The sequence below is a fragment of the Hipposideros armiger genome, unplaced genomic scaffold (genome assembly GCF_001890085.2).
Source record: "Hipposideros armiger isolate ML-2016 unplaced genomic scaffold, ASM189008v1 scaffold_64, whole genome shotgun sequence".
Lineage (NCBI taxonomy): Eukaryota > Metazoa > Chordata > Mammalia > Chiroptera > Hipposideridae > Hipposideros > Hipposideros armiger.
In genome coordinates this window covers 1,008,454-1,030,746 of record NW_017731414.1, presented here as the reverse complement: position 1 = coordinate 1,030,746, position 22,293 = coordinate 1,008,454, and the positions used below count along the sequence as shown (strand labels likewise).

General features: G+C 53.8%; 2 protein-coding genes across 7 annotated transcripts; one reads left to right on the top strand and one right to left on the bottom strand.

Annotated features, from left to right (window-relative positions):
* Nucleotides 1-845: 845 nt before the first annotated feature.
* Nucleotides 846-8,090, bottom strand: BABAM1 (BRISC and BRCA1 A complex member 1). Of its 3 annotated transcripts, none has more exons than XM_019641905.1 (10): nucleotides 7,981-8,090; nucleotides 7,473-7,591; nucleotides 6,696-7,017; nucleotides 5,904-5,962; nucleotides 5,075-5,195; nucleotides 4,914-4,992; nucleotides 4,135-4,159; nucleotides 2,308-2,437; nucleotides 2,052-2,138; nucleotides 846-1,348 (listed from the first exon to the last, which is right to left on the bottom strand). In XM_019641905.1, exons 3-10 carry the CDS (start codon nucleotides 7,002-7,004, stop codon nucleotides 1,145-1,147), a joined length of 1,014 nt encoding a protein of 337 aa, XP_019497450.1. In that variant the 5' UTR covers nucleotides 7,005-7,017; nucleotides 7,473-7,591; nucleotides 7,981-8,090; the 3' UTR covers nucleotides 846-1,144. The 3 variants fall into 3 exon arrangements, with proteins under 3 accessions (XP_019497450.1, XP_019497451.1, XP_019497452.1); XM_019641906.1 differs by having other exon boundaries at nucleotides 7,473-7,585; nucleotides 7,981-8,077; XM_019641907.1 differs by lacking the exon at nucleotides 846-1,348 and adding an exon at nucleotides 1,454-1,774.
* A 2,787-nt stretch (nucleotides 8,091-10,877) lies between these two features.
* On the top strand, nucleotides 10,878-19,081 carry USHBP1 (USH1 protein network component harmonin binding protein 1). 4 transcript variants are annotated; one of them, XM_019641900.1, is made up of 12 exons: nucleotides 10,878-11,422; nucleotides 11,517-11,665; nucleotides 11,898-12,330; nucleotides 14,675-14,800; nucleotides 15,001-15,104; nucleotides 15,282-15,422; nucleotides 15,663-15,830; nucleotides 16,381-16,630; nucleotides 17,202-17,423; nucleotides 18,173-18,276; nucleotides 18,496-18,618; nucleotides 18,853-19,081. In XM_019641900.1, the coding sequence occupies exons 1-12, from the start codon at nucleotides 11,369-11,371 to the stop codon at nucleotides 19,040-19,042; spliced, it is 2,064 nt and encodes a 687-aa protein (XP_019497445.1). In that variant the 5' UTR covers nucleotides 10,878-11,368; the 3' UTR covers nucleotides 19,043-19,081. The 4 variants fall into 4 exon arrangements, with proteins under 4 accessions (XP_019497445.1, XP_019497446.1, XP_019497444.1 ...); XM_019641901.1 differs by having other exon boundaries at nucleotides 14,968-15,104; nucleotides 18,233-18,276; XM_019641899.1 differs by having other exon boundaries at nucleotides 14,968-15,104.
* Nucleotides 19,082-22,293: the final 3,212 nt, after the last annotated feature.

Sequence of the window (22,293 nt, the reverse complement as noted above, 5' to 3'; positions counted from 1 at the left end):
TGGAGGAGCGGTCACAGCTGTCAAAGGTCAGTGGATGACAATTCAAGGACAATAAGAATCCCCAATTTGGGGAGCAGTGGAGGAGGAAACTTAAACACCTTAATCCAGCAAACTGCTTTAGGTATTTCAGCTCATCAGGGACTCACTCTTTGGTGTGAAAGGAATAAGCACTTTCTAGCCAGAGGGAAATTGACAAAAAGAGATGTCTCTGCCCTTGGTCCCTGATTGGCCAGTTCTCATGCAAATGAAGACTCAAAATCCTTAGTTTAATTGGCCCAAAAAGCACTATCCTGATTGGTCAGAATGGAGCCATTCTAATTGGTCAGTTATTAAGGACATAGCTACACAGCTCCATTTGGATGGTGGGGGGACTTCTCCATCCTATTGGTTGAAATATGATCCCGGGGAACTCCTTTATAAGAATTGGCTTAAGCAGGAGGACCACAATGCAGGAAGGTAGCTCAGTACAAAATGTAGACAGTTTAGTGAGAGGTTCCTATGACAGACCCCTAGTCAGCAATGACTGCGAGGCCATTTGCTCTGTTTTGTTTTGTTTTTTGAGTCCCATTAGCCACCAGGAGCCCTTCTTGGTATTTTCTTTCCTGGGGTCGATACTGCCATCTTACCCCTTTCCACAGGTTGGGAGGAAAGCAGGGCATACTGAACACCAACCATGCAGGGTATTTCAGCCCACCCCAATGGCAATGTTGTCTGAACAGCTAGATACAGCCAATCCTGAAGCTACAACTTGGTTTCTCAATCACAAGAACCAAGCCATTTCCCTTTCTGTTCAGTGGGTGGATTTTCTGTCACTTGCAACCAAGATCCCAATTAACACAAGGTGATTGGTGTAGAAATGTCAGGCATTTCTCAGATTTTTATTATGATGACAAAATCACACAGGGAAGAACAAAAATTACAATTGATAAACTGGGAAGTATGACGTGGGCTGGGGAACATGGGGAATGGGTGCCCACAGTCCCTGGGATGCTTGCTGAATCTTGGGTTTCCTTCCAGGGCTCCCAAGTACCTTGGGTGCCTCCTTGAAGCCCCCACCCCAGGGGTTCCATGGGGCCCAGTTTGAGAACCAGCACTCTAGGCCAATGGTTTCATTGTACGAGAAGATTAAATGCACAGGGATGGTTCAGACAGTGGCTTCAACCTCAGTGGCTTCATCGTCCTCCTCCAGCAGGCTGTATGAGGCGTGACTCTGGCAGGGCCGCTGCAGTGGGTGAGCCAGCAGCTTGGCCATACAGTTGTGCAACTCGAGGGCAGGCCCAGCCAGCGCCACTTCATACTTGTAGCTGGTGCCCTTGGTATCCAGGCTGCCCATGAAGGCAAACATGTCCTATGGGGCCAGGAAGGGGCTCTTCAGGCAGGGGCTCCCTTGATAGGCCCTCCTTGCCCCTGGAGGGTTTCCCAGAGGAGGGAGTATCAGGGGTGGGTTCTGAAGGGTGAAGAGGAGTGTGCCGGGCAGAAAGCATTCCCTGCCACCCACCCAGTGTTAGGGATACCAAGAGGCCATAGTCCTGGAGACCCCAGTCTGGAGACAGCTGGATGCAGACTACCCCCCAGCCTCCATGCTGATCTTTCTTGAGGAGTAGGGAAGGCTTCCCAGAGTAGAGACTTTTGGCTTGGATATTGAGGTATGAATAGAAACTGGTCTCAACTCCCTCTATTCACAGTTGGGTAAGCTGAGGCTCAGAGAGATAAACGGCCCACACTTGAGGTTTCATAGCTAGTTCAAGGCTGGGACATGAATGACAAGCAGAACCTGGGGAGGCAGAAATGAAACGGTGTTCCAAGCAGAGGGTACAGCCAGAGCAAAGGCAGAGAGAAGCAGATGTTGGGGATGAGGTGGGCAGGATCCCGTGTGCTCTCAGCGCCAATGTCCAAACAGCCCCCATGAGCTCCCAGCAGACATGTGGAAATGATCATTGAATGACAGAAGGACCAGGATCCAGGAGGTAGGGTCTCCCAGGCCCAGGGTAGGTGGGTTCAGAGACATTCCATCTACACCCACCTGCCCCCCACACCCGCCACAGCCTCACCTTCCAGCTCATCTCCTCCTCCTTCTCATCGGCGCCATTGTGGATGTAAACAACATCGAAGAAGAAATATGGGCACTGGAACATTTTCTGCAGGGAAGAACACTAGCCTTTGGGACTCAGGTCACCCCATGCCCCCACGGCCACAATTCCCCAACTTCTGTCTTGGACTCTGGGAACCTGCCTGTAGGTGCCCCAGATCCTATGCTCAGGAAGTCCCTCCTGGTATCTCACCCCGCCTCTCCAAGGCCTCATTCACCTTCATGGGTTCAGTCAGGGAGAACTGGGGCTGGCATGGTGGGCGGCTGTAAACGAGGATGGTACGGACCACGTATGGGGGTGGGATCGTCTGAACATTCTCCGTGACTGGCAGCTCGGTCTTCTGCTGGCTGCACAGTGAGGAGGGAGGGGACACATCAGAGCACACTCTGGGGGTACCCCCCTACCCCATCATCACTCTTGTTGGGCACACAAGGCCCACTCGACCCCTCCCAAGTTCACTGCTGCCTCTGAGCCTTCCCATATGTGCTCCCTCTACCCAGAGTGCCTCCCCAGCCTCGACCTTCTGCCGACCTCTCCTGTTCCATCAGGGAGGCTTTGCTAACCCCAAAGCTGGAGCCTGCTCTTGTGCTGGCCACCCTGAGCATCCTCATTACTGTGTGGAGTTGGTCCTGTCCCACCAAGCCAGGAGACTGTTAAGCAGGGACCTGATATTGTATGCTTAGTCAGCACACACTTCCCTACTTGCCCACAGCTGGATCTCATGTTAGGCAGACGGCACTAGGCAGAGGGCTAAGGTCCTTCCTATGTAAAAAGCAAGTTTGATCATCAACAAGACATCCCAGCAGAAAAATAGGTAAAGGGGTCAGACAAATCACTGAGGGAATATCAAATGGCTTAAAAATGAATGAAAAAAGACTCAAAGAAAAGCACAGAAACATGTGACCTCTTCCATTATCACACAGATAGAGCTTTTCAGCAGCATGACCAATCCTGGTTCCAGGAAAGGTAAACAGGGTTAATTTTTGGTAAAGTGCTTTGGCAATGTCTAGCAATATTAAAAACACCATCTCCCCACCTTGCTGTAGCATGTCCCCCATTGCAAATTTACCTAATGGGTTCACTTGAAAAATTTGTTGAGATGTTTATACCAAGTTAATCATGATGGTAAAGAAAACACAAGCTCTGTGCCCACCTTCAGGGGCTGGTAATAATGGGGGTTGGAACAGTAAGGCCCACAAGCTAAGAATGGATTTTGTATTTTTAAATGATCAGAGAGAAAAAAAGCAAAAGAGGGCCAGCCAAGTGGTGCACTGGTTAAGAGCTGGCTTGGGATGCCAGCTCTGAGCAGCAGGGCCCCGATTCGGATCCCACATGGGGGCCAGTGACACTGGCCTCTTCAGCTAAGATGGTGAACAACAGCTCAACATGGAGCTGGGCTACCGTGAGTCGCCGGCGACGGCGTAGGCTGCAGCCCCTGCTACAGTGGGCTGCCATAAGCTACTGTGTGTGGCTGGCAGCCAGCGTGAGCAGCTGGCAGCCGGTGTGAGCTGTCAAGAGCTGCCGTGAGAGGCCGTCCAGAGACCGGCGACCAAGCTGCCTCACCCGGGAAGAGCGCAATGATAATACCAACGTGGGCCAGTGAAGCGACGTCCTCCACAACTAGACTGAAGAACACAACGACAGCAACTTCTCTGTTCCCCTTCCCCGATTCTCCAGCGCTGTTTCCCTCCCCCATTCCCCAATAAAATCTTAAAAAAAAAAAGCAAAAGAGTATTTCGTGACATGTGGAAATGATACATAATTTAAATTTCAGTGTCCATCAATAAGGTTTTATTGGGACACGGCCATGCCCGCTTTTGTCCCTATGGTCTGTGGCTGCTTTCCAATTATGACAGCAGAGTCATCATCACAACAGAGACATATGGTCTGTAAAGCTGAAAATATTTACTATCTGGCCCTTTATAGAAAAAGTCTGCAGTCCCCTGCCCCTCCACCGCCCAAGTTAAAACAATGGCGTGGAGTACCACTGAGCCATCATCATAGGACTAACAAGGAAGGTGAGATGCAGGAAGGGGGGACTTACATGAGGCTGAAGAGACCTTCCAAATCTGGTGGGGATGCTAAGGAGAAGGCCAGTGACAGAGAACGATCTCATCCGGATGCCAGAGAGAGCCCGGGCACCTCTGAGCCTGGTGCTAGGTACCACTCACTGCGTGAGAAATGTGCTGTGTGACCCTGGCCTTGTCACCTGCCCTCTTTGAGCCTGTTTTCCCTCAGCACAGATCACAAACTAGGGGGCTGGCATTGGAGGCCCTAAAGACTCTTGGTGATTCCAAACCCCCCTTTCCCTCAGGGCTGGGGCTGCTCTCCTCACAAGCCAAGAGCCATGGGTGTCCCTTTCCCCTCCTCCCAACACTCACCAGTTTTCTAAGTCACAGGGGTCATATTCTATTTAAGTTTTGCATGCGAGTCTTTCATGTTCAAATTAGCATAAAATGTGCTGCAGTAGTGACTTCAATTTTTCAGTCACATACTGCCATTTATTGAACACTGAATGTATAACTGGCCCTGCATGAAGTGCTCCCCCTGTGGGTGCAGTTTTGACGTCCAGAGTCCAAATCAGCTGGTTCTGCTTGTGTTACACTTCACCTCCACTGGGACCTCGTGGGATAGGAGGTCCTCTGCCTCTCATTTTACAGATGAAGAAAATGAGGGCCAGAGAGGTGACTGGCCCAAGCCTGTTGCAGCAGAGCTGGGATCTGGACCCGAGCCAGTGTGAGCTGGCCCTCTCCATCGTTCGGAGGATGACGTGACAGGCCAGCCCTCCCCACCCCCACAGGGCACCCTTGCCTGGAAGGATACTGAAAGTGGAGCAGGAAGCTGTCTCCAGGTCGTAGAGGCAGCTGCAGAGCTCACGGGGGTCTGAGGTCAGGCCAGACAGCTGTGGGGAAGTACAGGCCTCAGTAAGGTGCTCCCCCCACCTCCAGGGACCCCAGGGAGGACTGGCCCCACCTCAGCCTCACCCAGGCAGTGTCATCGTTCACCACCACCAGTGCGAATTCATGGCTTTTGTCGATCTTGTGTTTTGTCCGCACGAACATCTCAATCATCTTCTGGGAGACGTTGAGGGCATTGGTTTTGGAGCTGGGGAGGGACAGAGAGTGAGGGGGCTCATAAGGAGAGGTCTGCTGACCTGGGGAGGGGCGTGCCCTCACCCATCTATCCTGGGGAACCCCCCACAGGCCCCACAATGAGGCTGAAACCCAGGTCAAGCTGCAGAAGGGTGGGAGAGCCCAGCAGCAAATCTGGCCTAGCTGACCCTCTCCAGCTCTTGCTTTCTCAAAATGGGTTCCTCTCTGGCCAGCCTGGGTCTCACATCTGACCCTTGTGAGGTCCCTGCATACCTCCATTCAGCCACGGGTGGTCAGGGGTGCCAGCAAGGGGAAGGCAGGCTTGTCTTAAACATCTCCCAGAGCCCCTTGGGCCCTCTCCAGGCCCTGCCACCCCACCCCACAGAGACCTAGCTACTCAGAGCAAGGACTTGCAGGTCAGCCAAGCCTGAGTCTGAATCCTGACTCTTTTTATTTGCTGTGATGCCGTGGGCAAGTCACTTTCTTCTCTGAGCTTCCAAGTAATTGTTGTGACATGGGTGGCGCATGATAGCTCTCACACGCTTGGAACAGAGCCCAATGGGCCACCACTATATCATTACCAGTTATAGCTGCTACGGTCTGATACTACCAGGCCCCAGGCCAGACCACAATGGTGTGTCAGAGAGAAGGCCCTGTGTTTTTTAGGCTGGACCCCTCCCAGCTGTGGTTACACATTCAAGCTCCAAATTATCCCTCTCACCCGTTGAACGACTCCAACTTTGGCAGTGACATTTCCTCCGACAGGTCCAAGCAAATGATCTGCAATGAAGTTGAAGCGTAGTGAGGGAACTGTGACTGGCAGCACCTGGCACCTGGATGTTAACGCCAGCCCCCATATGCTTGGCCCTCTTTAAACAGCCCTGTTTGAAAAGGTGCTAGGATGGCCCCCAATTTCCAGCCAAGCCATCCACTTTGGAAGGCGGTGGCTAAGGGGAAAGAGCACTGGACTAGGAGTCTAGGTTGATGAGTGACTAAGTGAACCAGAGAACATCTAACACAGAAACAACAGTGGGTTGAATTGTGGCTCTCAGAAGATACATCATCTTAGAACCTCAGAATCCTGACTTTATTTGGAAATTAGGGTCTTTAATGATGTAATTAGTGTAAAGATCTTGAGATAAGATCATCTGATCTACTGACAAGTGTCCTTAAACAGAGACAGAGGGGAAGGTCGTGTGAAGATGGAGGCAGAGATTGGGTTGATGCAGCCACAAGTCAAGGACGCCTGGAGCCACCCAAAGGTGGAAGGGGAGGAAGGATCCTCCCCTAGAGCCTCCAGAGGAAATGTGGCCCATTGATTTCAAGCTTCTGGTTTTCAGAACTATGAGAGAATACATTTCTGTTGTTTTAAGCCACCTAGTTTGCAGTTACTTTGTTGTGACAGCCCCAGGAAACTCATAAAAGGGCAGTTTGCAGAGCAAATCCCAAAAGGCAAGAATGTTAACCCAAGGTTGCCTAAAGCCTCAGAGCTGATGGCTGAATTCCCACTTACCACCTTCTCTGGACAGTTGACCCTTGGTGTCCGCACCTGTACCTCAGGGGCTGGCAGGGGCACCTGCCAGGGCTTGGGGCCGGCTCCTGGAGGGTTGGGGGTCCCATTGTCAGCACTGGCCGCCTCACCCTCACCCTCACTGCGGCTGCCCACACTGGCCTGGGCCCCCAGTGCCCGGTCCTCGGCCCCCTCAGGGTTGGAGCGTGTGCGGGGTCTTGGCTCCACCGACTGCTCCTGCTCCTCCTCCTCTTCCTCCTCCTCTTCCTCCTCTTCTTCCTCCGTAGGGCTGCTGGGCTCCACCACCTCCATGGTTCCTGAATGGCTGAATGAAGCAGGGATGGGAGAAACCAGAATTCTTCCCTTAGGGATTTCAGAAACATTTGATTACCAGGCAGGACAGGGCACGAGCTGCTTACTGACTATAAGAGTCACTCCTCTCAGGGCCTCAGTTTCCTCATGGGTAGACTGGGTGCCTTTACACTTATCAGCCTGGCATCCACTGACTTAAGCTAATAGTCTCCCATTTCTTTTTTTCTGTAGGGCCAATCCCATCCTCCCCAACCACCCCCGACCCCCACCCCAATCCATGGCCAATGAGCAAAACTGGCTACTGTGAATGGCTCAGATACAGACCAATGAGGAGCAGCTCTGAGACTTGCAACAGTGCTATTAGGGGAGAGGGGCTATTAGAGCTGCAGAGCTGAAAAGATGTAAGTCCAGAATTTCCAGGAGCCTCTTAGCCTCCAAGAGGGGAAAGCCTGCCTGAGTGATACTCACCCAGAAAACAGCAGACTTCTGAGCACTTGAATCCAGTTATGCCTGGAACCAGTCCTATAGGCCACTTACTTCCCTTTTTTGCTTAAGCCAGATTGAGTTGGTTTTTCTGTTACCTGAAACTGAAAATGTTTTGGTGAATAAAGAAATAACTTCTGGGATTCTTCCCCGTGGGCGCTGGGCTGCCTAGGGGGTGTCTATACAAGTGAGGGGCGCGGATCTGGGTATTACAGGTCTCTTTGAGGGAAGACAGGACGCCAGTGGAACGGCTTGCCTATCTGGGCAATGGGTGCGGGCTGCCCCGGGTGGTCTCTGAGTGCCTTGCAGTCCCCACAGCCTCTAAGGAAAACAAAGCCTTAGTTGCAGCAAGAGTGATGGAGGCTAGAATGCAGGAAAAACCAGAGCTGAAGGCGGAAGCTTCAAGGGAGGCGAGGGGCTGGATCTCGGGGGCTACAGGAGCTGGGTCTCTAGAGACGAGCCCCGCACGCTTTCACCACCCAACTCTGCTCACCGTAGCCTGAGCCTAGCTCCAATTCGGCTGCCGAATCACTAGGAAGCCGCCATCTTCGCAGCCGGACGTGGTGCAGCGCGGCCGCGCGGCCTCCTGGGAAATGTAGTTCAGCGGGCTGCAGGGCGAGAGGAGTGATGAACTGGACGGGGCTGGAGAGTCTTGGAAGCTGATAGGCTGGGACTGTGCTAGGTGGGGTTTGGAAAGTGATGGACGGGAGTGGGGCTGAGTGGGGCTGAATCTGGAATGAGACTGGCTAAAGCAAGATGAGGCGGAGTTTTTATGTTTCTGGAGAAATCATACTACTCTGGTCAGCACTTCTACCCTGTTAAGCTGGGACGAGGCCGAGTGCAGTGGGGCTTAGGATGGACAAGGCTCAGAGGGGTGGAGAAGGCCTTGTTTTCAATATGATAAGCTGAGTGGAACAGAATTGGGCGGGACTTAGGGGAAGAGGCAGGTTGATTGGTGGTGAGTGGAGCCGACTTGGACCACAGTGAGGGGTGGGTTTCTGCGGACTGAGGTGGGCATGGCCCAGACCCCAAGGCCCTTCCCAGTTATTTAATTCTCCTTATTTTACATATATTTGCAAAAATAAAAAATACTAAGCCCAAACTATTTCAAACCACCCTTCCTTTTTCATGCACTCTTCTTCCCTTAGCCCTATAACTATTTAAAAACCACTCAGCCTCAGTTTCTTTATTTGTAAGAGTTAAGCCTGCTCACATCTGTCAAGCTCTGACTTAATGACTGCTGGGAGGGGCTGTGTAGGCTGAGCCTTGAAGGATGGAGAATATCCTGGAAAAACAAGAGGGGAAAAGGCATTCCAGGTAGAAGGAACCGCCTGGGCAAACGTCTGGAGGCTCAGAAGAGCCTTGGAGTGGCAGAACCTCTCACAGGTTAATATAGCTGAAACAAGGCTAAGAGTGAGGATTTCAATGCCCTTTCGTACCCCCAAGTCAGAGAAGTACAATTTCTCTCCCTCCATAAGCAGGAAGATTCAGCCTCCTAGGTTCTGTCAGTGGGACCTGGAAAATTCAGGCTACTCCAGTCTCTGCACAGTTAATCCAAGTGCAGAAGGAAGGACAGGGTGTTTCAGGCAGCGGTTACAGCATGGCTAGAGGCCTGGGAGTGTGAGAGAATTGAGAACCTTCAGCTGCTCGTGGAGGGGGCCATCATTGCTACAGTGTGAAGTTTACATGGATGTAAGCAGCAGGCTTCATTTTTAAGGGCCTTGAATGTCAGGCTGAAGAGCTTGAAATGTTTCCCAAGGACAATGGGGAACAATGGAGCATGTGTGAGCAAGGGAGGGAAATAGTCAGATCTCTGTCTCTGGGGCCTGGGTGGGAAAGGGCGTGGATGGGAGCTCAGAGAGGGGGCTGGACTGGCATCCAGGTGGGACAAGACAGGTTTGGACTGTGACTATGAATGGAGATAAGGAAGCTCATTAGAAGGCCAGCCGAGTGGCTCAATTGGTTAAGAGTTGGCTTAAGAGCGTGAGCTCTGAGCAACTGGGCCGCTGGTTCGATTCTCACCTGGGCCAGTGATGCTGCACCCGAGCTGAGCTGTCACTGAGCTGTTGCTGAGCTGCCAACAGGTGGCAGGATGGCTCAGCTGGTGTAACAACAAGATTGCCTGTTCGATGGTGGGCTACGCTCACCCGCAACTAAGACTGAACTTGGCACCTTGAGCTGAGCTGCCACCCGGATGGCTCAGTGGATAGAGTGTGCGCTCTTAACAACAAGGCTGCTGGTTTGACTCCCGCATGGGATGGTGGCTCTGCCCACTCACAACTAAGATTGAACACAGCACCTTGAGCTTAGAGGTCACGAGCTACCGATGGGAAACCAGATGGCGACTAGCGCCCTCCACAACGAAGACTGAAGAACAACAACTTGGCTGGTCCCCTTCCCCAATTCCCCAACACTGTTCCCCTCCCCCAATTCCCCAATAAAATATTTTTTTAAAAAAAGAAGAAGCTCATTAGAGGTGGATGCAGGAAAAATCGGCAGGATGTAAGAATCATCAAGGCTCTGAGAAATCCAGCATTTATGCAGGAGAAACAGTAGCTGACAGAAGCAGAGCTGGGACTGCCAGAGAGGTAATAGGGAACAAGGAGTGCATGTTATGACTCAATTCCCCGATGGTGCCTGGCCATGTGCAAATTGCTTGTTAAAACTCCTGGGCCAGCCGCGTGGCATGTTGGTTATGAGTTGGCTTGGGACGCCAGCTCTGAGCAGCAGAGCCCTGGTTCAGATCCCACATGAGGGCCAGTGACGCTGCACCCTCTACAGCTAAGATGGTGAACAACAGCTCAACCTGGAGCTGGGCTGCGGTGAGTCACAGGTGCTGGCGTCGGCAAAGGATGCAGCCCTTGCTGCAGTGGGCTGCCATAGCTACTGTGAGTGGCTGGCAGCCAGCATGAGCTGCTGTGAGCTGCCATGAGCCACCATGAGCGGCCATCCAATGGCCAGCAAGCTTTCTGCCTCACCCGGGAAGAGCGCAATGATAATACCAACATGGGCCAGTGAAGCGACGTCCTCCACAACTAGACTGAAGAACAAAATGACAGCAACTTGTCTGTTCCCCTTCCCCAATTCCCCAGCGCTGTTCCCCTCTCCCAATTCCCCAATAAAATCTTAAGAAAACAAAACAAAACTCCCATGACACTGTAGAAAAATGCTGTATTTATCCCCTATTTTATAGATAAGGAAATTGAGGCTCAGAGGTAGAAGAGCTATGGCCTGAGGTGAAGAGGGATGGATATCTCGGGAGCTGGACACGTGTCCCCCACTGGGACTAGAAGAAGGCGCTGTCCTTGAGGAGGAAACTGCACAATAACAAGTCATGTGACCAGGGGAGAGGGCTTCCTGTTTCCTGGTCCCTCCCAGGCCAGTCTTGGCCAGCCCTGGCCTGAGCAGGCAGTGTCCAGAGTGACCCCAAGAGTGTCCAGGGACTCGGGCCTCTGACCAAGATGCCACCAAAGAAACAGAGAAGTAGAGCCAGCTGAGGGGACCCAACTTTAGGATCGGGACCTCTGGTTCAGGAGCCCTGAGGAGGAGAGGACACTTTTGAAGTCCTTGTCCTAAGCTCAGATAGGAAAGGGAGGGGAGCACCAAGGCAGTGAAAGATAAACGAGACAGAGGAGAAAGGGGAGGTCAGGGCAATCTTGAGAGATAGTGAGCTGTCTGTCAACGGAGGCATTCAAATGTGTTAAATCAACATTGAAGACTCAAGATCCCTTCTGGAGTGGGGAAACCAAGGCCCATTTCACAGAAGAGGAAATTGAGGCTGTCATTTGCCCAGGACAACAAAGGCAAGAGCTGAGATCAGGTTGTGGTTTTAGTGGGGGACGAAGGAAGAGGATTCAGAGGACACTGATATTTGGAGAGCAATGAGTGCCCGGGCCACAAGGCCCCGGAGTCGGCGAGGGAGGCATGCTCCACCTGTAAGTGTTTTCCCTCCCTGCCACAGCCAGCTCAGTGGGACCCCAGGACCCAGCCCTGCCTGGCTCAGAGCTCAGTCCCGATGGTCATTTGCAGGTTGAGCTGGACCCTGTGGCAGAAAGTTCAGAGGAGGCTGAGGCAGCTAGCGGAAGCTCTGAGCTGGGCCCTGTGCCATCGCAGGAAAGCTGCAAGCCAGAGCTGCTGGGCCTTGAGGAGGAAGAGAGTGAGCAGGGCCTGGGGAGCAGGTAAGGCCAGCTTGGTTTGTTCCCTCCACTCCAGCTCTTTCCCACCCATAGCTCTACCAGTGCTTCCCCCCACCCCTGTTCACACACACACACCATGGCTCCCCATTATCCTACTCAGCCTGACTTACAAGACCCTGCATGATGCAGCCCTGGCCTTGACACACAGCTGCTGTGTGCCAGCTACCTCAGATGTCCCCATTTCCAGAACCTTTCATCTCTCACCTCTTCACAGAACCGACAAAGCGTCTGATGGGGACTCTAGCCTGGCCCCTGCCCCCGAGGGGCCTCATGAGCCTGCAGAAGAAGCCCACCAAACCCCAGAGGTAGTCTTATGCGATGGGGAGACTGTCCCCTCTGGACCCGGGGCCCCCGACATTTTTCAGACTCTCCAGCATGCTCTGAGCTCACTAGAGGCAACAGCTGCTGCCTGGCGCTGCCAGACCCAGAACTGTCCTGGGCCAATAGAGGCAGAGGGCAGAATTGACAGTGGACCAAGGCCCTGCCTGGAGCAGGAGGGGGCAGGGGGCTATCAGCAGGAGGTCACCCGTCTGGCTGAGAGGAATGCCTGGCTGCGTTTGGCCCTGGGCAATCGTGAGGAAGAGCTAATCAACATGCAGGCCTCCTTGGAGGCCATCCAGATGGAGAAGGAGATGCTGCAAAGAAAGGTGAGTGGGGCAGCCTCCCAGGGCTCCCTGTCTGAGGGAGGAGGCAGCCTGGCATAGGTGATGTTCAATCACTTGTTCATTTAAAAAACTTTTATGCAGCATTGTGCCCCAACAGACACATATCCCTTGCAATTTTAGTTAAGGCTATCAGGGAGGCCCATGGACAAGGTGACACTTGAATAAGGACCACAAGGAGGTGATAGAGGAGCAATGCAAAGATCTGGGGGAAGAGCATTTCAGGCAGAGGGAACAGCATATGCAAAGGCCCCGAGGTGGGAGAGTGATTGGTGTGTTTGAAAAGCAGTGAGGAGGCCAATGTGGGGGTGAGTGGGAGGAGATTAGGGCAGGAAGATAACAGGGCAGTTCCTGCAGAGCTTTGAGGGCTGTAGGAAGGATTTGAGCTTTTGTTGGGAGTGAGGTAGGAGTTTCAGGGGGCTCTGAGCAGGGGAGGGTGACGACCTGACAAAAGCGTTTACAGGCTCCCACTGGCCACCATGGAAGGAACAGCGTGTGGGAGTGAGGGTGGAATTCTGGAGATTGGGGAGGAGGCACTGGTCTGGTTGTCAGGTGGTGGAAGTTGTGGAGGTGGCGAGAAGTGAGCAGATTCTGGGTGATGTTGAAGGTGGAGCTGGCAGATGTAGGCGTGAAGACTAGAGGCGTCCTCAGCATATGGATGGAATCTAAAGCCATGTGGCTGATGGAGTTTGCAGAGAGCAGGCCCTCATCTCTAGGTGGCAAGACTGGTGCTTTGGGAGCCCAGAGCAAGGGGTGAGGCCCATTACCCTACAGAGTAGGGCCCATTTCCTGGCTGGAAAAGAGAAGTTTGCTTGTTTGTTTTTTTAATTTCGCCCCCACACCCCTTTTTTTTTTTAAAGATTTTATTGGGAAATTGGGGGAGGGGAACAGTGTTGGGGAATTGGGAAAGGGGACCAGCCAAGTTGTTGTTCTTCAGTCTTCGTTGTGGAGGGCACCAGTCGCCGCCTGGCTTCCCGTCGGCAGCTCAAGGTGCTATGTTCAATCTTAGTTGTGAGTGGGAAGAGCCACCATCCCATGTGGGAATCGAACCAGCAGCCTTGTTGTTAAGAGCGCACACTCTATCCACTGAGCCATCCAGGTGGCAGCTCAACTCAAGGTGCCAAGTTCAGTCTTAGTTGCGGGTGAGCGTAGCCCACCATCGAACAGGCAATCTTGTTGTTACACCAGCTGAGCCATCCTGCCACCTGTTGGCAGCTCAGCGGCAGCTCAGCTCGGGCACAGCGTCACTGGCCCATGTGGGAATCGAACCAGCGACCCTGTTGCTCAGAGCTCGCGCTCTTAAGCCAACTCTTAACCAACTGAGTCACTTGGCCAGCCCCCCCACTCTCCACTTCTAACAACTTCCAATCTATTCCTATGAGTCTAGTGTTTTGTTTTTAGATCCCACATAAAGTAAGATCATACAGTAGTTGTCTTTCTCGAACTTATCTTACTTAGCATAAGGACCTTAAGGTCCATCTATGTTGTCATAAATGGCAGGATTTCATCCCTTTTTAAGGCTGAGTAATATTCCTTTACATATACACTACATTTTCTTTATTCATTCGTCTATTGACAGGCACATGTGTTGGTTCCATGTCTTGGCTATTGTAAATAATGCTGCAACGAACGTATCTTTTTATTTATTTATTTTATTTATTTTCTATTGGGGAACAGTGTGTTTTCCCAGGACCCATCAGCTCCAAGTCAAGTAGTTGTTTTCAATCTAGCTGTGAAGGGCACAGCTCAGTGGCCCATGTGGGGATCAAACCAGGAACTTTGGTATTATGAGCACTGCGTTCTAACCAACTGAGCTAACTGGCTGCTCCTGCCTATATCTTTTTGATTTAGTGTTTTTGTTTCTTTTGGATAAATACCCACAAGTGGGATTTCTGGATCCTATGGTAGTTCTATTTCTAGTTTCTGAGGACCCTTGATACCGTTTTCCACAGTGTCTGTACCCATTTACAATCCCAACAGTGTACGAGGGTTCCCTTTTCTCCACACCCTCACCAACATTTGTCATTTCTTGTCTTTTTGATAATAGACATCCTAAAAGGTGTCTATCTCACTGTGGTTTTGACACGCATTTCCCTGATGATTAGTGATGTTGAGCACCTTTTTCATGTCCCGTGGGCTATATGTATGTGTAAAGAAGTCTTTAGTGGCTGTAATCTGCCCAAGGTCACATAGTGAGAGATTTGGTGCAGTGAGTATCTGGGGCTCCTGCCTTCCAGATGGGGGTCTTGCCACTTCCCTAAGAACAGGTCTTAGGGAAGGCTAGTGAGCATTTGGAGCCCCCACGCTTGACATCCCCTTTCGACCCCAGGTTCAGGAGCTGCATGATTCCCTGCTGAGGGTGGAGCCCTTCCCACCTCCCTCCCACGGCCAAGCAGGTGGCTCAGGCAGTGGTTCCAGCAGCTCTGGGGCTGACAGGGAGCCCTGGAACACCCAGGTGAGTGTGGGAAGGTCAAAACCACCATCTTGAGATCTTTAGGGTTTGGGGTGAGACTCAAATCCTGGTATTGTGATCCATCAGCTTCTGGGGTTGGAAAAGCCTAAACCCATGGTGCTGGGCTCTTGATGACAATCTGGGTGAATCAAAGTCTCTTCTTGCTATAGGACCCCTTCTCCCTGTCTTACCCCCTGCTCCAGTGCCCCCGCAGTGATTCCAGTGCCCAGATCCATGGGCCTCTTCCCACCCAGCCCTTTGCCCCCGAGATACACATTGTGGAAGCGCAGATGGAGCAGCTCCGAGGGTAAGAGCCACAAATGCTGAGCTCGTAGGGACACTGGTGCCTCCTCAGCTAGGATATATAACCAAGAGTCTGGAGCTGGAGTGGGGGTTGGGGTGGGAAGAGGAGGGTGGAAATCAACTGGGGCCTGACTGCCCTACGCATTCTCTCACTTTTCTTCTTCCCCACCTTTGGAGTCAGGAACATCGAGAAACTCAAATGCTTCAACCGTCTGCTGTCAGCTGTACTCCAGGGATACAAGGGCCGGTGTGAGGGCCTCAGCATGCAGCTGGGCCAGCGGGAGGCTGAGGCCACAGCACTGCATCTGGCCTTGCAGTACAGGTCAGTGCACCCCCTTCATGATGTCACTGGCTGGGAATAAAATGGGTGTGCTCAGAGAACGTTGGTGAGCCACAATGAGAGGCAGGGCCCCCACAAGTAAGCACTTTCCCCCACCACGGAAATCATTTTAAGGCAATTTTATATAGTCTGGGAGTGGGGATGGGAAAGCAAGTGGAAATATCACCTGCATGGAAAGGTGGGGCTGGGTGTCCTGGTGCACTCAGAACCAGTGTCCCACAGTGAGCACTGTGAGGAGGCGTACGGGGTTCTGCTCACTCTCCGGGAGGTGGATGCAGGAGAAGAAGTCCCCAAGAGTGACCTGGAGGCAGCTGAGAAGGAGGCTCAGAGGCTGCTGGCCCAAGAGGAGGCTGCCATGGATGGAGGGACACTGTGGGATCCCCAGCCAAGGTACCCTTAGGGACCCCAGGAACTGGGCGGGCCAGTGAATGGGGTCCTGATTGGAGAATAGGACTCCCAGAACTTGCCCTGTGGAAACCTGACTGGAATTGGCTGGTTGCTACCCAACAAATTTGTCATGGTGGTTGACAGCCATTGGGGTTGGTATAGGACACACCAGGGTTGGTATGAAGATGGATGATGGTGCTCACTGATTAGAACTAGCATGATGCTGCTTAATGGGGTTGTCATGATGTTGCCAAAAAGGGCTAGTAAGCTGAGTGATGATGTCCATTGAGTTGGTATGATGGCATCCACTATGTTGGTATGAGAGATGGTGTCCATTGGTATGATGGTGTTCACTGTGTTGTCATCATGGATGATGGTGTCCATTGGGGTTTATATTATGGTGCCCTCCATGTTGGTGTGACAGCACCCACAACAGGTGGCACAGGATCCATCATGGTCAGTAAGACAGAAGATGATGGAGCCCACCAGGGTTGGCATGAAGTGAGCACAGCCATGCCTGCCAGTGTTGACAGCCCTCTCATGTTTTCTGTAGCCCCGAGGGCAGCAGTGTGGATAGGCCCACATCTCAGGAGGTAGCTACCCAACTCCGAGGCTATGTCCAGCATCTCCAGGAGCGCCGTGCTCTGGTGAAGATTCCCCCAGAGCCTGGCCCCACCTTGGCACCCGTGCCCACTGTGCCCTGTGCAGAAGCCATGGTGCAGGCCATTCTGGGGACACAGACTGGCCCAGCTCTGCCCAGGCTGGAGAAGATGCAGATCCAGCAGGACCTGGTGGCCACAAGGGTACACATGGATGGTGGTGACTGTGACAGTCTCTCCTGGTGGGACAAAACCCTTTGCTGGGGCCGAGAGGGATGTGACTGGGGGACTAAATTCTAAAGGAGAGTTCTGCTTAGCTGGGGTCAGGCTTCCTGGAGGGAGGAGAATTGGGGCTGGGGTTTTGAAGGATGAAGAGGAGTTTGTCCTTTGGAATTCAATTTCTCATAAGACTTTGAATCCGGCTTTCCCAAATGCCCTTCCTATGGAAAAGAAATGGGGCAGGGGACACAAAATATGAGGTTTGTAGTCTAGTGTGAAAGACCTAAGGTTCTGGAGTTGGAGAAACTCCAGACCCTTCCACTGAGCTGCTACTTAACCTTGTTGTCTAAGAAACTTACCCTCTCTGAACTGCCATATATACAACTGTAGTTTTTTTAAATATTTTTTTTTAATGGGAGGATGATATTTTCCACCACACAAGAGCATGGTGAGGGTTTGAGTTCTTGCCCACCCTCAGTGGCTGCCTCTTGAGGCTGCAGTTTTCCCAGCAATTGACCCTAGAGGCACAAATTCTCTGCCCTCCTTGGTTTCTCAGGAGACCCTGGAAGACCTGATGCTGAGGCTACAGTTGGTGCGGCGGGAAAAGCGGGGTCTAGAGCTGCAGGAGGCCGCTCTCCGAGCCCAGGGTCCAGCCCATGTGCTCCTGCTGGAGCAGCTGCGGTGGGAGCGTGCACAGCTTAGGACTGGTGGGGCCAACAGCACTGGTGGTGACAGCAGTGGAGGCGGAAGCAGTGGAGACGAGGAGGCGTGGTCCCAGGTGAGCGACTCTGCCTGGACTTGGTAGGGACAGCAATATATTACTGGCTAGGTGGCTCTGGTTAAGCATAGCCCCCTCTGAGCCTCAGTTTCCATTTCTGTACAAAGAAATGAGTTGAATGGCAAGCTACAGGTCAAAGTTCACACTCTGTACTTTGAGGTTCCTTTCTTTGAGGGTATTGAGCTCAATAAGCCCCAAGGGGTTTAGTGTCTTCCACTTAAGCCTGTACCTCCTTCCCAGCCCCCAGGTCTACCCCTCCTCTACTCCAATAGCCCCAGCCTATGCTTCCTTTCTTCCTAAAGTTTGGTTCTAGCTCCCTCCCTGAGTCCTTCCTTTTTGTCTTTTGCTGTATAATCATGGCTGCCTTCTGATTAAAGCCTTCAATGGCTTCTAGAGCCCTCCTTTGAATCATCTCTCCTACCTCCAAGTTTTTGTATCTGCTGTGTCCCTGCCAGGATCACTGGTCACTTCTCTCTTTGTCTTAGTTAAGTCCTTGACCTACTGCAGGTCTGAGCTCAGACATTACCTCCTTCAGGAAGCCCTCCTGAGCTGCCTTCAGATGAGATCCCCTGTTGTTTATTTCCCTTGTTAGGCGATAATTTTGCCTTTATTGGATATCTCACTAGACTGGGGGCTCTGTGAGGGCAAGGACTATGGCTGCCACTGGCTGGGCATCCTCAACATCCAGCTTGACCTGAGCACACACTTGGCCTTGGCCAATGCCACTCTCTTCCTTCTGCTTTCCTCAGGGCCCTGCTGTCCCTAGTGGCAGCAGGGGCACTGATGGAGGGCAGGTGGGCAAAGTTCAGGATCCCGAGAAGCTAGCTCAGGAACTGTTGGCATCGCTCAACCGGTATGTTTCTGGATCCTGGATTGGAGACTATTTGGTCGGGGGGTGGTGATGGTGGTGCATATGTGAGAGCCCTTGGGGGTGTTCTGTGCAGCAGCGCCAGGCTGGGTGTGCATCCGTGTACAGGTATGTTCCCATGGAAACACTCTGGGCAGGTGGATGGATGGAGGGAAGATAGGACTGGCTATGGCTACGAGCCCTTCTCTTCCACACCTGCACCAGGGCTCTGGGCCTGCGGGAGCAGCTGCAGTCTCTGCGGGAGAAGCTGGAACAGGTGGCTCAGAAGGGACGAGCCAGGCGTGTTCAGAGTGCCGAGCTGAACAGTGATTTATGTAAGGCTCACAGGTGGGTCCCCCTGCCCTGTACCTCTCCTGGTGACCTCAGAAGTATCCCTGGCTCTCTCTGGGCCTCAGCTTCTCTCCTATGTGTTTCATCCCATACCTCCTTTGGTTCCTGATGTGTGTCAGCCACTGCTGAGTGATGCTGGGACCCCAGGAAGACCAAATCTGGAAGTACATAGCCCCTGTCTTGGGTGGGGTGGGGGGCTGTTTCCTGGCTCAGCCCCCTTACTCCCTCTAGCACCCTGGTCCTGGCCTTCCGGGGAGCCCACCAGAAGCAGGAAGAGCAACAACGGAAGCTGGAACAGCAGATGGCACTAATGGAGGCCCGACAGGCAGAGGAGCTGGCTGTGCTAGAAGCCACCGCAAGAACCCTGGGGAGGCCCAGGCCACCCCATCCACCTTCCCGGCCGGGGGAAACCTTTCTGTAGGCACTGTACCTGACTGTGTCATAAACTGTCCTGGAGTGATCTCATGTGACGTGACTTTGCATATTGAGGTGTGATGGGGGCTGATATGCCTGGGTATCTTGGGCCTGATTGGGGATTGGCAGGGCATTTGAGAAAGATTTGGTATCTTTGGTCCAGCACCATGTGAACAGGGTCAGCAGGGTCATGCCAGAGGCAGTCTGGGCTGTGGGGATAGGGTCTCCAGGGCTGGCTGGGTCGACTCAGGGGTCAGTGAGGTTAGATAGCCAGAATTGAAATTCCAACTCTCAGCTGTTTCCAGAAGTCCAGGGAGGGGCACACCTTATCCTGTGCCCCGACCACCCACCCCATCTCCTCCCAGGGAGACGCTGGTTTTGGCTTGGCAGATGCTCCCAAGAGGAAGATACCCGTATCTCAGAAGGAAGACTGAGGGCCCCACAGTTCAAGATGTGGAACGGTTAGTTGGAAGAGCAAGTGCTGTGGTTGCAGGTAGGGGAGGAGGAATCAGAGGCGGCTTTGGAACTTGCATGCAAAGAATGTGGAGCTAAGATAAAGGGCTTAAAAACCTGCAAGCAGGAACTCAGGGGTCTATGCTGCAGATGCTGAGGAACTCAGAGTGTGTGCTAATTGTGGGCATGCAGCACATTCAGGCCTCCAGGGCCTGAAAGGCCCCTGGGTGAAGCTAAATTTTGGCTTTCACCATCAGGTGGGAGGTGTGTCAGGTTAATAACAGGCATCTGATTAGCATGTCATTTTCATAGGCCACACTCCATCCTTCCAACCCAGTCTGGCAGGGTCTCCAAAGGGAGTGTGGGCGCGACCCAGCCGGCCCAGATTAGTGGCCAGCTGTCCCCTCCTGGACAGTAGCTGAAACTCAGGCTGGGGTTTAGCAAGATTTTCCTTCCCAGACTGGTGGTGGGGGCATTTACCAGGCCTCACCTGTGCAGGTGTATGCTGGGCAGCTACCTCTAGCCGGGTAGGGCAACACAGACCTGAGTTCAGTGCCAGACAGCAGCCTGGCCTCAACCCGGTCCTCCTGACCCACAGACGCCTGGGGAGAGCGCTGGGGATTGTGACCTTCGGACCCCGCGCACTCTCTGGACCGAGACCGGCTTCGAAGAAAGCCCGGAAACTGAGGCGGGCAAGGTTGCCCTAGCGGGAGGGGATGGGGGGCAAAGGAGCCGACCTTATCCCCTCTTGTCCCTCTACCCTCCTCCCAAGAGTCTAAGAATGACCTTAGCCCCCAGTCCCACCAGGTTGCCCGTGGGAGGAGGAGAGCAAAAGGAGACAAGGTCACCTGTTGGAGGGTGGGGAAGGAGTTCGTGCTGGTGGAGGAGGCAGAGATCGGTTCTCAGGCCGACAGGAGCACGGTCTGACTGTTCCCACGGGGTGCGCCCCCGCGGCAGATGGGCCCAGGCCTCTTTGTCCCCAGTCCGCGGCCGCCGCAAGGTCAAATGTCACCGCGGGGCCGCGGGCAGGGGTCATGGGGGAGGAACCGGACCTCGACTCCCCTCACCGCAGAGGGCCCCAAAAGGGTGCGGTGGCGGAGGAGCTACTGGGAGGGGGCGGGGCAGCCGCCCAGGAGCTGAATCAACTCCGGCGTCTGAGATCTGCGGCGGATCTTCTCCCCCTGGTCTCCAACCCAGCCCCAGCCCGTCGCTTAGGAGTCCCCTACCCCAGGCTTGTGTTCTTCAAACCCCAGTTCCCTGCTTCCTCCCCTCCGCAGCCCCACTCTGACTCCCTTGCCTGAGCCTTCTCTCCTTTCTTAGCCTCCCTTTCTGAGACCCCCTACTCCCACCAAGGATCCTGGAAGATCCAGGCCAGGGACCTGGGACCCCTGTCTTCACCCCAAATAACAGCCAGCACCCTCACATTCTCACGCAGCCCCAGAACCAGTGTCCCCATCCCCGGCAGGGCTTACAGGACAGAAGTCCATTCTAGTCAGACCCATGGAAAGTCCTTGCTCAAGTCTAACCCTAGTCCTTCTTGCTCTCTGTACCCGCTAAAACCTTTCCCATCTCGCACCCAGCCAGACCCTCCCTGGGAGGCGCAGAGTCCCAGGGCTGTGCATGGCTATGCTGGCTTTCCCAAAACCTTAGTATCCTTTTAAGTGTTGCATGATCTCTAAGCATTCCCACCCTCAGCCCCCCCCCCCCCCCCCCCCCCCCCGTGCCTCCTCAGATGTCATCTGGAGAGGGGTGCTTTTTCCCAAGGCCCCTTACTGAGAGAGGAGGGCATTGGAGTCTCATAGGCAGAGGGCACTGCTCTCCTGCCCGCAGTCCTCAGAGGCCCAGCCACGTGGCCTCGGCGTCTGGTTCTGGGCAGGGCACGAGATAAGGCCAGGCAACTGGACCTCAGGGACTCCAAGGTGAAAGGTCACCGCAGGAAGGGCTTTTCCAGTCGGTTAAATGTTAACAGGCCCTGAGCCAGAGGCTCAGGCTTCTCCTGCCAGGATGGCAGGGGTGGGGTGGGGGGCGGGCATACAAAAGGTGCCTAATAAATGCCGGTTGGCTCAAGCTCAGGGGTTGGCGGGGGCGGGGAGTGCAGGCGGGCGGCAGCTGGGAAAAGAGCTCCGGGAGCCCGGAATAGACATCTGCAGTCCAGCCGGCCGCCTGGCCAAGCCCTTTCTATAAAGCACAGAAAGCAAAGGAAATTAAAGGGGAAGGGGCAGGCCCCGGCAGCGGTGGTGGGCATTCCTGTCGTCTCCAACTTCGCCGGCGGGAGGCCGCCCTGCCCCCAGAGGCCCGAAATTCTGGCGAGGGGCCTCCTGACCTCATGCCCCCGCCAGCCGCAGACCACCACATCCCTTCCCCCTGGAGAGTCCGAGCACCAGGTGTTCGCCCAAGCAGAGACAGGGTGGGTGGGGGTCGGACGCAGCGACTTTCTGGAAGAGGAAGCAAACACAATCCATCTTGCAACTGTGCAAGGCAATGCCCCTGGGTGTGTGGACGCGAGCCTGCGCGCACTCGCGCGCGCGCACGTGTATTGCGTACGGCTGTGCCCCTCGGGTGCAAGTGGACCCCTATTATTGCTTCTGTCCGGCCTAGGGGGCGTCCGAGGGGAGCCTCGAGGGCGGTAGAGCGACCCAAAGTCCAAGGCCGGAGGTGGAGGGGAGGGCCTTGGAGAGGAGGTATCTTGGCGAGGCTGCGGAAGGGCAGAGGGCAGCGGTTGCCGAGGTTCCCGCCGCGGCCCGGCAGGGGTTAAGGCTGTAGCCAGGCGAGAACTGAGGAGGGGTTGGTGGGGGGAGTATGGGG

Bases quoted from the DNA above. Each gene is read 5' to 3' on its own strand.
- BABAM1 (XM_019641905.1), bottom strand. From the start codon at position 7,004: ATGGAGGTGGTGGAGCCCAGCAGCCCTACGGAGGAAGAAGAGGAGGAA. The intron at 4,993-5,074 runs GTGAGGCTGAGG...ACTTCCCCACAG, and splicing joins TGAACGATGACACTGCCTGG to CTGTCTGGCCTGACCTCAGA. The intron at 2,438-4,134 runs GTAAGTCCCCCC...CTCACTGTGCAG, and splicing joins GAAGGTCTCTTCAGCCTCAT to CCAGCAGAAGACCGAGCTGC.
- USHBP1 (XM_019641899.1), top strand. From the start codon at position 11,369: ATGAGTGCCCGGGCCACAAGGCCCCGGAGTCGGCGAGGGAGGCATGCT. The intron at 12,331-14,674 runs GTGAGTGGGGCA...TTTCGACCCCAG, and splicing joins AGGAGATGCTGCAAAGAAAG to GTTCAGGAGCTGCATGATTC. The intron at 18,619-18,852 runs GTGGGTCCCCCT...TACTCCCTCTAG, and splicing joins GATTTATGTAAGGCTCACAG to CACCCTGGTCCTGGCCTTCC.